The sequence below is a fragment of the Rhinolophus hipposideros genome (assembly GCF_964194185.1).
Source record: "Rhinolophus hipposideros genome assembly, chromosome: 3".
Taxonomy (NCBI): Eukaryota; Metazoa; Chordata; class Mammalia; order Chiroptera; family Rhinolophidae; genus Rhinolophus; species Rhinolophus hipposideros.
Window position 1 is genome coordinate 96152443 of NC_138049.1, and position 16695 is coordinate 96169137.

The following is a 16695-nucleotide window of genomic DNA, read 5'->3' on the forward strand; positions in this document are numbered from 1 at the left end:
ACTTCATTGTCTCATAAACACCTCATAATCAACATATCCTAAACTAAACTAATGATTGTGCCCAACCTCCCTCTAACTTTTCCTTCCTCCAGTTTTACCCATCTCAATGAATGGCACTACTGTCCAACAGTTTTCATGCCAACAACCTGAAAAGTATTCTTAGTGCTTCCCTCTTCTTAACTGCTTCATACCAAATCAATTACGAATTCTACCAGCTCTCCCTTCGAAGTAAATTTCAGTTTCATCCATTTCACCATCTCCCTTGCCATCCAAATTCACACCACCTTCAGCTCTTGCTTGTACTGCTACCCTCTTACTCCTGTCTTTACATCCAGCCAGTGACCATAATACAGCCTTGCCTCCCTCTTCAGCCCCATTTCATGCATCTTTTCTCCCTTGCTCACTATAATTTCATTACGGGCCTTTTTATTCCTCAAATGCGTCTTTCCCTCTAACATCTTTGCATTTTCTCTTCCCTCTGGTTATCATGAAAACCCACTCTTTCATTATCCCCTCTTGTAACTAACTCATACTCATTCTTCAGGTTGCAACTTAAATTATTTCTCTGGCACCCTTCTTTGATTTCCCAGAATGTTAAAAATGCCTGACATACACTCACAATACCTTGTAATTTTTCTTCTTAGCATTTATGACAGTTCTAATTATATAATTACATATGTTCCCCCAATTAGATTTTAAGGTTCAAAGGACAGGGACCTATCTGTCTCATTCTCCAATATAGTCCCCAGTACATTCAGAGCCTGGCATATAGTGAGTAGTGCTCAGAAACATTACCCCTTACTTACACTGCTACTACTTCAGAATGCTTGCACTTTTCCAGATGTGTACTGTGCTATTACCGTGTTTCCCTGAAAATAAGACCTAGCCGGACCATCAACTCTAATGCATCTTTTGGAGCAAAAATTAATATAAGACCTGGTAATATAAGACCGTGATAGCTGACACGTTAGAGCTGATGGTCCGGCTAGGTCTTATTTTCAGGAAACACAGTATGGCTCTCTAATTTTGCATTAATAATCCTCTTACCTTGGAATAATCTTTCATCCACTAAGGCCCACCTTGAATATCAGCTTCTCCATGAAGAATTCTTGAATGCCACCTAAATTTATGCAGCCCTTCTTTATCACTCCCATAATATATTTGTTTCTTTATAAGATTTATTTCATTTTGTCATATTTAAAACATGATTCACAATGTGTCTGTTCTCCTGCCTGTCTCTTCCAATGAATGAGAGTTTCTTGAGAATAAAAGAGTGGAACTTACTTATCTTTGTGTTTCCCACAGCATCTGGTACATCTAGTATATAGTAGATGTTCAGTTAATGCTTGGGGTAGAGAAAAGGATATTCTGTGCTCTCTAGCACCCAAAGTCTAATTATTTCATGTCTTCATGAGAGAGTTCTCTTTCTCAAGTAGGTAGGACTATACTCTTTTATACCAGGGTCATTGAGTTCAGGGCCTTTGGGAGGAGAACTTGAAAGTCTGGGGTTACATTTATACACCAACCCCATGATAATCTATCTTTAGTTGAGTGAGTCTTCATTTTCTCTGAGGCTAACAGGGATATGTTGCAATTTGATTTTCATTTCAACAGTAAGGAATATTATGTCTACAGTCTCTTTTTTCTACCTGTCCTTGTATTTTTTCTTTCTTTGCCTCTTTAAAATCCATAGTTGGTTTTTGGTTTTCTTTCTTTTCCTATTCATTTCATAAAAAAACACAACAAAATAAAAACACATTTCCACAATTCCATCCATCTAGAGATACCTATTATTAATACCTTGGTATATATTATTCCAAATACTCTTCTTCTGCTCATTAATTTTTTCTTTTTCCATGTCAGACAGGTAATGTGCTGATGTTGTAACAAGGTTTGAGGGAGGCACATCTCACACAAGAGCGTGAACACCCAATCATCACACTTACAACTACAAAAGGGTCACTTTAATTATTTAACAAATATTTATTGATCTCCAAGAAAATGCCAGGCACTATTTTAGATATGGGAAGTATAGCAGGGAACTCTAGAGACAAGGTTCTTATTTCTTAGTCTCATGACATAGGAGAACATAGACAATAAATAAACAAGTGCAGGTTAAGTAATGACAAGTGCCTAAACAACGAAAACAGGATAAAAAATATAAAGTAATTAGGGAAAGTCTTTTGGATAAGGTAACATTAACATTCTATGCTAACCAAAAACAACAAAAGAACGACAAACAGTCTATGCCTATTTACATACATTACTTGATTATTCAAGTGTATTTTGTTGTATACTATTCTCAGTATGTCATGAACATTTTTTCATGTCAGTAGACTTCACTCAACATTTTTAATGACCTTATTTTTCTGATGTATAGATGCCAAAATTTTTTTTTTTACCCCCTTCTTTCCCCTGCCCCATTCTGGTTCCAGCCGTTGTTTCTCAGTCTAGTTGTGTAGGACACAGCTCCCTGGCCCATGCTGGTATTATGAGCCTTGCGCTCCCCCTGGCTGAGGCAGTCAGTCAGCCGCTCACAGCAGCCCTTGCCAGCTGCCCGCCACTCACACTGGCAACGGGCCACTCACGCTGGCCACCAGCCACCCATGGAAGCACACAGTAGCCCACGGCAGCTCACCATGACTGCTGGCCGCTCACGCTGGCCTTTGGCTGCTCACCGCAGCCCAGCTCCAGGGAGAGCTGTTGTTCACAATCTTAGCCTTAGAGGGCGCAGCTCATGGTCCATGTGGGAATTAAACCGGTGAGCTCGGTGCACGGGGGTCCAACCACCTGAGCCACAGGGCAGGCCCCCGCCAAAATTTATTTAACCATTCAAATCACCTGTTTTTTTGTTTGGGGTTTTTTTTGTTTCTGTTTTTGCAGCTTTAATCAGTATCATCAGAAATGAAAACCAAAAGGTGACATTTGAGTAAAGGTCTGAAGAAGGTGACTGAGCAAGCCATTGAGCTAACTTTCAGTTTTATTCTGAGTGATATAAATTGGCATAAGAGGATTTTGAAAAGAGAGATGACATATGTTATATCAGTGCCACATTCGCTGCTCAATAGGTAATAAACATACTTGTAGAAAATGTATTTATGGCTACATAATATAAAAATATTCCCTTAGACAGCTGACCCCAACACTTAACCTGCCTTTTTTCATTATGTTAAACACTTGAGTAACTCTTCACATATATTAATAGCAAGACTTGTTGGTAACTAAATGTTTGGAAGAGACATCCTATTTTTAATTATTAATTATCCTTGACTTACTAATTTCTATTGCTTTAATAAAATAAATCATCAGTAAACATTAAATTGATTCATACTGTCCCTTGAAATGTTCTTTGCAAATTCAGAGCATAATTCTATGCTCTCAATCTTATTAAGGGTATAAAAAAATTTGAATAAAATTTGTGAAGTTTTGCAAAATCATAACTAAATGCTGGTAAAGCAGGCCAAGGAGGGAATGAACACCGTAAAGCCATGGTATAGGTATATATGTTAGATTGTGGAGGGAAAAACAAGATGAATGAAACAAGTATGAGTGCTATGAGGAACCAGAGATGGGGGTATAAATTTTAGATAGAGGGCCTAGAAAAGGTCTTACTTAGAGAGTAACTTTTGAATGAAAACCTGAGAGCAATAAGAGAACTGGCCTTGTAGATATAAATGGAAAGAGAGATCCAGGTAGAGAAAATAGTAAACTCCCTCAGAGAAGACCCTTTCTGGAGCGTTTGGGAAACATCAAGAAGATCCATGAATTGGAGGTAAAAGTGAATGCAGGGAGATGAGAACCGTAGAAGGCCTGATCATGATCGGAAAGTTAATAGGGGCAAGTCTTGAAATTACCTGTTGTTTGACATAATAATTTCCTTAGGAGAAATGTCAAGAAATAGAATTGCTGAGTCAAAGAGTATGAAGGATTTTGAGGTATGTAATACATATTTCTAGATTATCTTCAGAAAGATGGTGCCAGTTAATACTCACCAGCAACGTAGGCGTATGCCCATCCCTGAACTGCTGGGTGTCATTTCTTTAGTGCCTCTTGAATAAGACTCTGGTAGCGAAAGATTATCTTTGAAATGCTAATTGTTTTCCTTTCTCATCCTGTCTTCCTTTCCCCATCAGCCAATATTACAGGTGCCCAGTTCCCTGATCTTGTCCTGCTGGAGAACCTCATTCATGCTTAACCCTCTCTGTGTTCCAAAATTTTGTTTTTTCTGTTCCTCACTCCCCAACATTAACCAAAATTCTTATTTCCCAAGTGTCTTGTTCCCAGCTTGCTGACAAATGAATTCATATTAAAGTATTTATTATTGATAACTTAATGTTGGGGAGTTGATAGGTTTTAAAAAAGGAGTCATATTAACGCAAAGGTTGTAAATTCCAATGGTGATATTTAGACAGAAATATTTTACCCAGATTCCCTTAAGTCATCCCACATACGGAGATGGCGGTCTCCTTTGTGCACAGCATCAGCCCTGCCCTCCAGTTTTCCAAACCAGGGTGCATCTGTGATAAGTGAGTTCACTATCATCTAGTGTCTGCATTTCCATAATCTGTCAGTTACCTTTTCCATTTTGGTTTTTCTCCCCTCCATAGTTGTCTTTATGATTTTTAAATTTATTATATTGAATTACATAGGTAACACATTCGATATCTACCAAAGGGCATACAATAAAAAGACTGTTATTCATCCTTGTTCTCTACTTCCCCTTCCTCAGAGGCAGCCAGTGTTTCCATAATCTTGAGTATTCTTCTAGATATTTTAGGATATATAAATAAATATATTGCCATTGCGATTTATTCTCCATGATGAAATAGCACTATGGAGTCTCATTAGTTCTGTTTGGGCCTTGCAGACAGATTTCTTGTGGGGTTTTCCCCAGTTTGTACAACTTTAGGCACTGGAGATATGATCATACGGCCCTCTTTCTGTACTGTTTCCCTGAAAATAAGACCTGGCTGGAACATCAGCTCTAATGTGTTTTTTGGAGCAAATCTTAACATAAGACTCTCTATTATATTATATTATACATTATATATATTATATTATATTTCATATTATATTATGTTATATTATATAATATACCGGGTCTTATATTCATTTTTGCTCCAAACGACGCATTAGAGCTGATGGTCTGGCTAGGTCTTATTTTCAGGGAAACACGGTAATTGCAATAGGCTACTTCCTTCTTCTGAGAGAAGACAGATCTAGACTGCCTTGAATTCCTTTTAAATGCAGGTTTTTTCCCCCTGTAGGAATCAAAGGTAAACAATGAGAATTCCCGTACTAAGAGCCCCAAGCCTGCTGAGATCCCCCAGCCAGCTGCTAAGCAGTCTGATCAGCCCATTGCTGCCTATGAATATTATGATGCTGGCAATCACTGGTGCAAAGACTGCAATACCATCTGTGGGACCATGTTTGACTTCTTCACCCATATGCACAATAAGAAGCACACACAGGTAGGTGTTCTGCCCTCTGTTATTTCTGCTCTCATCCTTCTTCCCCTCAAACTTCTGTACCCTAATCTGCATTACAAAGCTGGCAAATGAAACATTCTCATATGGGCAGGAGCCCCAATATGAAGAGCCAAGAGATACCAACAAAGGAGACACCATCCCCAGGGCTCAGTCCAGGGGACCTGCCTGTAACTAAACACCATGACAAGTGTAAGTGAGGCTTCGGCCTCTTTTGATTCCTTGAGTACCTGATTATTTGTTTCATTTTTTCCATTGCTGATATTTGCTCTAACATGTGTTTACCTTTCCCACAGGTGATTTCCGTTTAAACTGTTGGCAGAGTGGGTGGGGGTGGGTAGCTGGGGGCTTCTGGTCCCCCCTGGTGTATGGGGGAGAAAAAAGAGAAAATGGGTCATTGAGTTTTTAGTGCTGTTGTGTGAGCGCCTCTGCCTCTTGCAAATAGACACTGGATCCCTACAACAGACCTTGGGCTTCAAAGACCCAGAATGAGGCCAAGCAAGATGCTATAAAGCGCACAGACAAGATAACTGTTCCTGCAAAAGGTATGTTTCCTCCCTGCCTTTTTTTGTAGTTTCCTTACATTTAGCCAAGGAAGAGGTGTCCCTAAACTAAGGTATTAGGAAACAGCATCAATACTCCTTTTGATATAGCTCTAAGAATTCTTTCTATGTGCAAAACAGTGGACTAGGTCCTGAAGAATAAGGGGTGTATAAAACAAGAATGATCTCTACTCATATGGCCAAAAAATCTAACAGATGTTAAACATATGTATACCACTTTCAAATATAATTTTCGTTCTTACTGGCTTATGCACCAAAATCTTATTTGAAATCCAGGTACAAAAGAACAGTAAGAGATGCACTAATTTAACTGCTTTTCAACTAAGAAATATTTTTGAATAGTCATTTTTAGGGGGGTAAATTGAGAGGTAGAAAGTTTTTTTAAACTCCTCAGTTTCTTACCTTCATAGGTAGTTAGTATTGCTATATCCTACAGATCTGTAAAAGATAGATAAGTCCCTGAGTAATAACTACCAGCATGAGAGATCCTGGACTATTTGGGAGTATAGTTTTTAAATCTCCTAAAATACTTACTGCTAGTTGGAGTTTGAGGAGAATTAGCAACAGAAATGAGTCTAACACAGGAAACTCGTGAATATACCAGTTAGTATTCCCAAGAGGTAGAAGAGATAGAGGTCCAGAGTTCAAGCTTTAAGTTGGAAAGACTATGCCATTGGAATTCATCTAAATGCTACTTCTGGGTAAGGCCCTCTATACCATTAACCATTTTACGGCAAAGGGGAAGTGGGATTTCCTTTGGTTGCTGTCATCCTGGGTGGAAATGACTTATTTTTTTGATTTCTTGTACTTCTTCCAGGCTCTGAATTTCTGATTCCCATCACTGGATATTACTGCCAGCTCTGTGAGGAATTTTTGGGGGATCCAATATCTGGAGAGCAACATGTGAAGGGTCACCAACACAATGAGAAATACAAGGTTGGTCTTTGTAGTAGCCTGTGGAGTTTCCCACTTTCTGCAGTAATTCTTTTGACTTTATCATACATATTCAGAGCCAGAAAAAGTCATCAACACTTCAAATTCTGTATAATTACTAGAAAGTTCTCAATCCTAGTGAGAGATGCTGACCTGATAAAGCCATTTATGTCCTTGAGGAAGATGACTCTAGGAATTTCTGCTAAATGAATTCCAGCAGTGGTGGGGCCAAGATTTTCTCTCTTACAGTATTTTGACCACTTGTTGAGCCTTTATCTTTTCTCTTCCCAGAAATATGTGGTTGAAAACCCATTGTATGAGGAGCGGCGGAATCTGGACCACCAAGCTGGTTTGGCTGTGGTCTTAGAGACAGAACGACGACGTCAGAGTGAGCTAAAGCGCAAACTTAGTGAGAAACCAAAGGAAGAGAAGAAAGAGAAAAAGGCAAAGACCATGAAAGAAATAAAGGAGGATGACAAGGTCTCTGAGGAATTAGAGGACCATCTCTCTGAGAGTGGGAACTCTCCTGAAAAGGCTGAAAACAAAAGGAAGGGTAGTATCAAACTCCAATTAAAAGAAGAGGTAAAGAAAGAATCACCAACATCTTCCTCTTTTGGGAAATTCAGCTGGAAGAAGCCAGAAAAAGAGGAGGAAAAATGTTCTGTGGCCCCAAGTATTCCCAAGGAAGAGACTGTGGAAAGCAGTAAGGACAAAGAGGATGGCAAAGCGGAAGCTGGGAAGGCAAAGCCCATCAAAATCAAGCTCTCTGGGAAAACTGTTGTTGCACATACTAGCCCTTGGATGCCTGTTGTGACAACTTCACCTCAGACTAAGATCCGACCCAACCTGCCCATCCCATCCACAGTGCTGCGCAAGTCGGGGCCAGCCGCACTTAGCAAGCCAGCTCCTCTTAACACCTTTCTGTCCATCAAGTCCTCTGGGGCCACTGCTAAGCCTCTGCCAGTGGTTAAAGAGTCTTCATCTGATCTCCTCTTGCCTCCTGACATCATCTCCAAAGCATTTGGAGGCGAAGAGGTGATTCTAAAAGGGTCTCCAGAGGACAAAATGGCACTTGCTGAAAAGAATGAGCCATCCCATATACCTGAACAAATGCCCCCACCTCCTCCACCACCACCTCCACCACCACCTCCACCACCTCCAGTTATACCTCATCCAGCTGCCCCAACTCCTGCTCAAGCAAATGCTGTCTCGGCTCCAGTAAAATCAAACTCAACTGTATCTCACACTCTCAGCCCTGGCTTCCTGGGTCCTAACATTTTGAACCCGGTGTTGCCAGTAGCCATCATGGCCTCAGCACAGCCAACGGCCATTCCTTCTGATGAGACAGCTCCTGGGGTGAGTGAGAGTGACCGGGACCAGACCCTGTTTTCTGTGTTAGTGCGTCCTCCACCTCCCCTGTCAAGTGTTTTCAGTGAACAAGCAAAAAAATTGGAAAAGCGAAATTCATGCTTAGCCACAGCCAATGCTAAGGACCTGTATGACATATTCTACAGTAGTGGTGGAAAGGGGGCCCCTGAGACTAAGCTGAGTGGTGGTCCATTGGCCAATGGAGAAAATAGCAACTTCTCTAGAGCTGAAAGTTCAGACACCTGTTCCACTTCTACTTTGAACAGTAGTGCAGCCCAAGAGGAGTTGCCTCCAGATAGAAGTTCGGTCTCTGCTTCTTTAGTTGGAAACCCTAAAAAGCCCATTGCAAAAACTGTGGTGTCCCTAGGGAAATGGTCAGTTGTAGAACACGTAGACTCAAAAAGCAGATGCAGCAGCTATGGCTTCCTGCAGCCTCTGACGAGATTGTGCCAAAGCAGGTCTTATGAAACTATTACTCCAAAGACAGACACTTTGGCCATGTGGACTTCTAGCTCCTTCCAGAGTAACACTAATAGGGACATATCTCCAGAGGGAAAAATTGAGCTTGACCTGGGAGAGCCAGGGCCACCAGGTGTAGAGCCAGTCCCTCAGCTGTCAGATAAACACTGTAATACTATGGACTCGCAGAAGTTGGTAGAAACCCACCTTATGGAATCTGGTAACCAGGATGAGAAAAGCCAAGAGCTCCACCAATGTAAGGATTGTAGAGAAAGTGAGATAGAGACAAACACTGAACTAAAAAAAAGGGGAGCAAAGCTCTCTGAGAGAATGGTAGGAAAAGGAACATGTATCAGTGTTGGGCCTAGTAGCATAGAAGATTCTAATTTGACCCATAGGAACAGATACATGTGGGAGGGAAAAGCCGAACAGCCCAAGTTGCAAATGACTGACAAGAAGGCTGAACAGTCCAAATTGATGACAGGAAGTGAAATTAAAAGTAAAGTAGTGATTGAATTGAATACGCAGGCTCTCTCTTCCTCAAAGGCAAAAATAGACTCATTTACATCAGAAACTAGGTCTTTACTCCAGAACACACAAGCTACAACTGTGAAAATTTCTGCCCCAGAATTGCTTCTTCAGTCCCCAGCCAGATCAGATGTGGGTTTAACAGATAGTGCACAGGAGCAAGGAGTTTCAACTGGTAGTGAGGAGTGGCTGGAAAATTCTGCTCCAGAATCAGCTTCCAGAACTTCGAGGTACAGAAGCCTCAAACTCAAAAGGGAAAGATCAAAAGACTTTCAGGGTAAAATGATCTATGAACTGGCTGTTTGGAATGAGAACAAGAAGAAGCCAGAGACCTGGGAGAGCCCAGAAAAACCAGAAACAGAAGCCCTGGAGCTTCAAGATGTCCATCCAGAATTGACAGTGACAGTGGAAAGCAAGGCCTTAGAAGACTTTGAAGTTACAGACTTGAAAGTAGAAGAGCTTGCTACCCTGGGGAACCTGGGAGATATGGGTGTTGATTTCTGCAATATGCAAATAGACCCAGCACATAGATCCCCAACTACCCTGTCTCAGAAGGTGTGTGAAGAAAATTCTATGTCACCTATAGGATGTAATCCCTCCGCTCTCACTGACTTTGAATCAATCCCATCCTTTTCTGAGTTTCCATTAGATTCTCCCAAAACCCTGGTGCTTAACTTTGGAGCAGAGGGTGAACAAAACTCATCTAATCCCAGAAATGGAAGGATCACTCCTAACATTTTGAAAACTGGACTTCCTACAGAAAATGTTGACCTTGGCTTGGGGAACCTAGAGGGAACACACCAGGCCCTTGACCTCTTGGCAGGAGGAATGATGTCTGAAGAAGTAGAAGAAACTTCTCAATTAGAGAAACAAGATTCACTCAGATTGGAATCAGAAACAGTTAACCCTGCAGGCTTCGGACCATCCCCTTGCCTTCCAGATCTTGTTGACTTTGTCACACGGACATCTGGAGTTCAAAAAGAGAAGTTATGTTCTCATCTCTCTGTGCCAGGTGTCCTTCCTGAGTGCAGTTCCTTGGAGATGGGACCATTACAGCTAGAAATAGTTAATGCATCCATCACCGAGGTAGCAATTCCTCAGGTAGATGAGTTCAATGGCAACCCTTTGAATTTGGTAAAATCTTTGGCTTCAGGGTCCCCTACAAGGGAGCAGGTAGTTGGAGGCAATATGGTCTCTCAGGAAATACCTGCACACGAAGCTGCAGTTGATGCCATCCAGGACCACACAGAATCCAGTGTTCATGACTAAGAACATATACCCAGAGCTACTTGTGGATGAATCAAATTGGCTTCTAGAATTCTGGTGCCCGGATGATCCAGGACTAGTTGGCTATATCATCTGGAACCTATACCAAGAGATGCAGTCAGCATCTTTCAGTAAATGTTCACGGAAGCTAAAAAACTTACCTACTTTTTTCCTTTCTCCTTAAATACCAGACAAATCAATCATAATTTCTATACATATTTGTAAAAAAGTATTTTCTGTTAATTTTTTTTTTTTTGCCAATTTATTTTCACCTACTTTGTCATTAAAATCAAATGTCTATCTGGCTCACCACATAGTGTGTTTTGATTGTATTTTGGCTTTGACTCTGCCATTTCTGGAATGTGGGGGAGGAGGGAAACAAAGAGCTGACTTCTCCAATTGCTGTGTTGTATTCCCACCCAATTTCCTGGGCAGCTGATGGACCTCTAGGAGAAATACCAGAAAGCCTGCAGAAGTGGAAAACTACTGATGAAGGAAGGATTGTTCATCTCTAAGGCTTCCATTTGGATGCACCTGCCTTAACGTTATTTGAAATGCAGCGTGAGTAGCTCTTTTGTTTACTGTTTACTTCCTTGTGGCATGTCAACCCCCCCTTACTTCACTCATTCTCTTGCTTTTGCTTGAAATGGTCTTGCTAACTCATTTGGAAATGGCCTCAGTAAACATGGAAGAAAATCTAGCAGGCTCACTTTTGGAAGACAACAAATCAGTAAGGCTTATTCGTGGCTCAGTGCCAGGAACAGATACATTTTTTGGGGGGGGCACTTTTATTTTTGAAATGGCCTTTGTTCATTGTATTATGATCCAGTAACACTTTGTGTTAAATTGTTTAGCAGCCATTTCTGTTCTGAAGAGGTCGAAAATCTGAAACTTGTTTTGGGATTGGGCTTAATTCTTTGTTCCACAACCCTTATGTATTCCTTCCTCTACCTCTCCCTTTCCCAAGTCACTTCCACCATTGTGTGATGTTTTGGGTTGTACATTTTGTTCAAAAGATTAAAGAATTTATGAGTCGGCTTGGGCAAGTTGAACTTTATTTTTGATGTGTTAATTACTTGGAATAAATGCATTAATCTCATGTTTCTTTCTGGATTTTTGTTTTGAAACCACACATTTGACCTCCACAGGAAAACTAGAGCAATGAATCCCCACTACCCTATTGTCGATCAACCCTCCCAAGTTATTCTTTGCCCACTTGTCAAGGCTACTTCCTTCATGTCAGATTGTTAGGTTATAAAAAGTCTATGCACCAGTGCTACTTAAATGGATAGGTAGTAAGTAGATGACAGCTGGCTAGTTCTGGCATCTTCCTATTGTGAAGCTTTTTAGGTACCTTTCTGTTGGCTCTCCCTTTGCTGCTCTGGGAACTGAGCTCCCCCGAGAACACACATGTTCTTGCTGAGAGCGCCCTTGGGGATCAGGGAGTTGGTCCTCAGATTTTTTAATCTCTGTCTCAGTTTCCTCTTGACATCTCTCTTGTCAGCAGTCTATGAACTGGCTCAACAGAGGCTTCAGAGTCTTGTTCCTCACCCCCACCCCGAACTCCTCAAAAATAATGCAAAATTTCTGATCTTTTTTCCTAAGAATTCTTTTTCTCCCTGTTTACTTTTGTGAGAGCTGTAGATCCCTGTGTTGAGTTTGGGGAGGTTATTTACTTTTTTCTAGATCCTTGACTAATGTTTATTTAGAAACTGTCCTGGCCTCTCTTCCTCATCACGTGGAAAGGGCACAGGTTTGGGAGCTGTGGGTCCTTGAATGTCCCTCAACCATTGCCTTGCTGTGATGTGGGAAGTTACTTGACTTCACTGTGCCACAAGGATTGTTTTTTCCTTTAAGATGGGGATCATTATCTCCATCTCGGCACCAAATGTGTACAGGGTCAGGCCGCCTTGAATAGTTGTCTAGGGCTGCTTTTTAGGCTGAAGCCTGAGTTTAATGTACTTGTCTGGCCTGGAAACTATAGACTGACTCATAAGGTGCCCTTTAGTAAAACGTAAACCCAGGTGAGCTTCAGAGATATATTTGTTTTTCCAGAAAACTACTCCCTCCCCATTCTAGTAGCCTATCTGCAGAATTTCAGAGAACATAAGAGTTTAAAATCCAGTTACTGATTTTCAGGCCTGTTCCTTAGTAAATTCCAGCACACTTTGGGGAAAAATAGGTGGGTTTAGGGGAAAAGTGGGGCAGGGTTAATCCAGATTGCACTCATAACGTCATTTCATCTAAGGGAGTCAGAACCTTTCCAGGTTAGGACGGGGCCACTTGAGAAGGGTAGGGTAAGGGGAGAGGCAAAATTCAGGAAGGGCAGAACTAATTCAAGTACCTAGGGCTGGAGTACTTTAAGCAACTCCTTGTACTTGATAACTTGAGGCTTTATACCAAGGGCATCTGCTAATCTCAGGCTTTTTCTAGAATAATGCTCACTTACAAGGGTTGAAGCAGCAGCATTCTTTTTATCTGCCTTGAAGCAGCAGAGGGGAGAGCTTTTAGGATTCTCTGGTCTGGGCAGGAAGTGTTTTTTGTTGCTGGCTTCCTCTTTTCAGTGGGATCTCGCTTTGGAGCCCATCCAGAGAAGCCATGTGAAAGGAAGGGCAGAACTCTAACCCAGTCTAGCATTTAGAGGTAAGGCCTATTTTTATTCAGTACTGTCACAGTACTGAATAAATTTTTACCTTAGGAGACAACACGTGCAAGGAGTGGGCCCTAATGTGACTTACGGTGTCATATATCTGTTTTAAATTTCTGCAAACATCAGAAACAGTTTTTATTGGATTCTTTCTTCTGTGAGAACAGCTGATCAGCAGTTAGGTTTAAATTTGGGCAAAAACCTAATTTTACCTAAGTTGTGTAAATAACCCCCTAAAAATTCCCTTGGCTTTGTGAAGACCTCTTGCTTTATAAGCCACCTTTCCCCTATTCACAGCTACCATGTTTCCCCGAAAATAAGACCTAGCCGGACAATCAGCTCTAATGTGTCTTTTGGAGCAAAAATTAATATAAGATCTGGTCTTTATATATATTATTATTATATTATACTGGGTCTTCAATATAATATAATTAATATAATATAGACCAGGTCTTACATTAATTTTTGCTCCAAAAGACTCATTAGAGCTGATTGTCCATCTAGGTCTTATTTTCGGGAAAACATGGTAGCTTCAGGACACATACTACTATTAATAACCTTTCCGTTAAGTACTCCCACTTTACCCCATGCCACTCCATCTCTTAAAAATCACAAAGTCAAAAAGTTAGCTAATGTTTTGGTAGCAAAGCATGGCAGAACATATGGGCATTTGTCAGACTTCCAGGTTCAGGGACTGAGGAAGAATGGGGAAGTGGGGTGTGTGTGTGTGTGTGTGTGTGTGTGTGTGTGTGTGTGTGCGCGCGCGTGTGCGTGTGTGCGCGCGCGCGCTGTGGTGGGGCAGGGGGTTGGACATACAGGATACAGGCATCCAATGGGGACACTAACTATTTTTATAAAAAGGGTAGAGGTGGGTTCAGAGAAAAGACAGCGTATAAAGGAAGTACGTGAGCGGGGGTGTTTTAAATACATATCCCTAAACTTTGGTTCTCGCCTTAACAAAGTTTACCAACCAAGCCCAGGATGAAAATCTAAGTGGTCTTTATTTATTAACAATTTTGTGAGAAAACAGACAAATGAAAATTGTTTTGAGATTGTGAGCACATTTCTTACTTTAGAGTTTAATTTTGCAATAATGTTTATATAATTTTAAACAAGAAGTTATATATACAGTAACAGTATTCATTGATAAGCCAAGCAATCAAACTCATAATGAAAATCTTCTGCCCTTAAAAAAAATCATCACCATCCTGATTTGCCCTCAATCCTTATACACTTTCAAAAGACCATGTACATTTTCATTGTAGTACTTAATGTGGTTGTAATTTTACATTTATGTGTTTCTTTGATTAACATATGCCTCCCTTCCCCCTAACTAGATTATAAACTCCAAAGCAGGAAGTCTGTCACTACTTACTGTTTTTTCATCATTGTATTCAGAGTGCACAGTTGCCTGGCACAAAAAGAGTGCTCAATAAAAATTTGTTAAAAGAATCAATGTGGTAATAGCTGTTTTTTTTTTTTTTTAAAAATTAATTTATTGTTAATACTTAGAAATTTATAAATGGATAAAAGCTGTAAATTGCTGATTATATTTGCTGGGTGCTTAGCACTCCAGAATCCAACTGTCCTCTTCTGTCCTGGATTTTTGTATAAAAAGCACTGTCTATAACAGTGAGTGCATATCAAGGCTGCCAGTGGCCCCTTCATTTCAACAGCATTCTGGAATAGTGGTGGCAGGCCAGAATGGGGGCACACTGTACCGGAAGCTCCCAGAGGAAAAACTGAGGATGCAAAGTGGGGGTAAACTGAACTTAGTTAGCAGTGAAAGGCTTTGGGGACTCTGATTTTCAGATGGCTCCCTTTTTCCTTCCACCTAGATTTCATAGGCTTGTTGAAGTCAGTCGGTCAAACCCCAAATCCCTCTGATTTGGCTGAAGGAGTAAATCAACTCTTCATGGCCCAACATCCTCTTAACACCTCGTCAAAACTCTACATCAAACTGCCAGTTTTATTTCTGGAAAGAAACAAAAAAATTAACCAAAAATGTTTACCTTTGGAAGACGGAAAAGGGATGCTTTCACTTTATTTTGTATCTTTTTTTGTTTCAACATTCTAACCAGGATAATGAATTTTATGTAAAATAGACATACTTACACACAAAATACACACACATATAAAATAATGTAATTTTTAGGTCAGGTTTATGTGGTGCTGTGGAATTAATTATGGACCAGATTTTTGTTTTTTCCTTCTGTATACTTTTTTGCTTAAAAAATAGTGTTGATTTTTTTAAATTGGGTTTCTCCCACTCAATGCATTCCTGTCTTCACTCCTCTCATCAGTTTTCCATCATTACAAGTACGCCTTGCTGCTTTTCCCCCAAGACTTTCTAAATTTCTCTATTCCCATCAAGACTGGGGCAACATACATTCTTCAAGAATCACCATTCTTGAAGAATACCATTACCATTCTTCCTTTCTTCCTGTTCTCTTTCTCTTGCCCCTATCTCTATTGAGCTGGTTATGCATTTTCATTCATGTGCAAGCATTTGGACATTAAATTACAGAAATCAAGATACTTGTCTTTACAAAACTTACTTTAAAGAAGATACACAAAATATATCACACAGTCTTTGTTGCATGCAAAAGAACAGAAGCTAACTCACATCTAGATGTATTCATTCAAAGCTTTACTGGCTTTTGTTCCTTCTGCTTGTTGAGGATCAGGCAAGGAGTTTTGTAGAAAAGAAGGGAAATGAGTGTGATAAGGGAAGTAAGTGAATGAGCAGGGTCAAGAGAGAGAAAATCAACCATGTTGAGTTATTTTTTTTTCATCTTCTCTTTCATACGCTGCCTCTGCTAAAGTTCTATCCAGCCCTCTTACAGCCTACCTGCATAAAGATGATTATGATATTTACTGACTCACCCACCTATCTTCCTTTCTTTCAGGAGCGATTGCAGAAGTCTTTGGATTTCCAGAAGGAAGGACTGCAGAAGACCTCTCTACCCCAGGGAGTCAGGGATAGAAGCCACAGGTAACCACAGAAATGATGAGTGCCCTTCGGGCCAGTGGGCAGTCACCTCTAGGTTCTGACTTCCAGAAGGTGAGTATGGCTGCTGGGGCAGGAATGGGTTGTGGAGAAAGCCATGTCATTTTAATTGCCAGGAAATGGTCAGTTAGGTGAGCAAATATGTCTGTCTGTATGTATCTTTGTACCTGTAGAAGAGGAACAAGATGAGGATAGGCATAGAAGGGATATATTTTAAACTTGCTCATCTTCATCACAAATTATCTCTTGACTTCCATCACTCATTTTGTATCATAACACTCATGTTAAAGCTGTAGAGTTCAGATCTTCTCATGCCTCCGGGGCTCTGGGCACAAATGTTCACATCCCGTAGAACACCTCAATTCTCAGTTTCAGCCTTCTTTACTGGCCATGTAAGAATTAAGGTATAAATGGGTATGTTCTTAGAGGAGGGAG

At 40.6% G+C, this 16695-nt stretch overlaps 1 protein-coding gene across 6 annotated transcripts in view; it reads left to right on the forward strand.

Moving 5' to 3' along the window:
* Positions 1–16695, forward strand: part of ZNF318 (zinc finger protein 318) — a 43449-nt gene that overhangs the window by 15711 nt on the left and 11043 nt on the right. Inside the window, exons 7-11 of one of the 6 annotated variants that reach the window (XR_013992398.1) lie at positions 5268–5471; positions 5581–5678; positions 5783–6031; positions 6867–6985; positions 7274–7550. Coding sequence is in view for 4 of the 6 variants with exons in the window: in XM_081035752.1 (XP_080891878.1) it covers positions 5268–5471; positions 5932–6031; positions 6867–6985; positions 7274–10606 (3756 nt within the window). In the remaining 2 variants the exon portion in view is untranslated. Of the gene's footprint in view, positions 1–5267; positions 5472–5580; positions 6032–6866; positions 6986–7273; positions 11641–16159; positions 16315–16695 lie in introns of those variants that run through there. The other 5 variants (XM_081035753.1, XM_081035752.1, XR_013992397.1 and 2 more) reach the window with 5 other exon arrangements.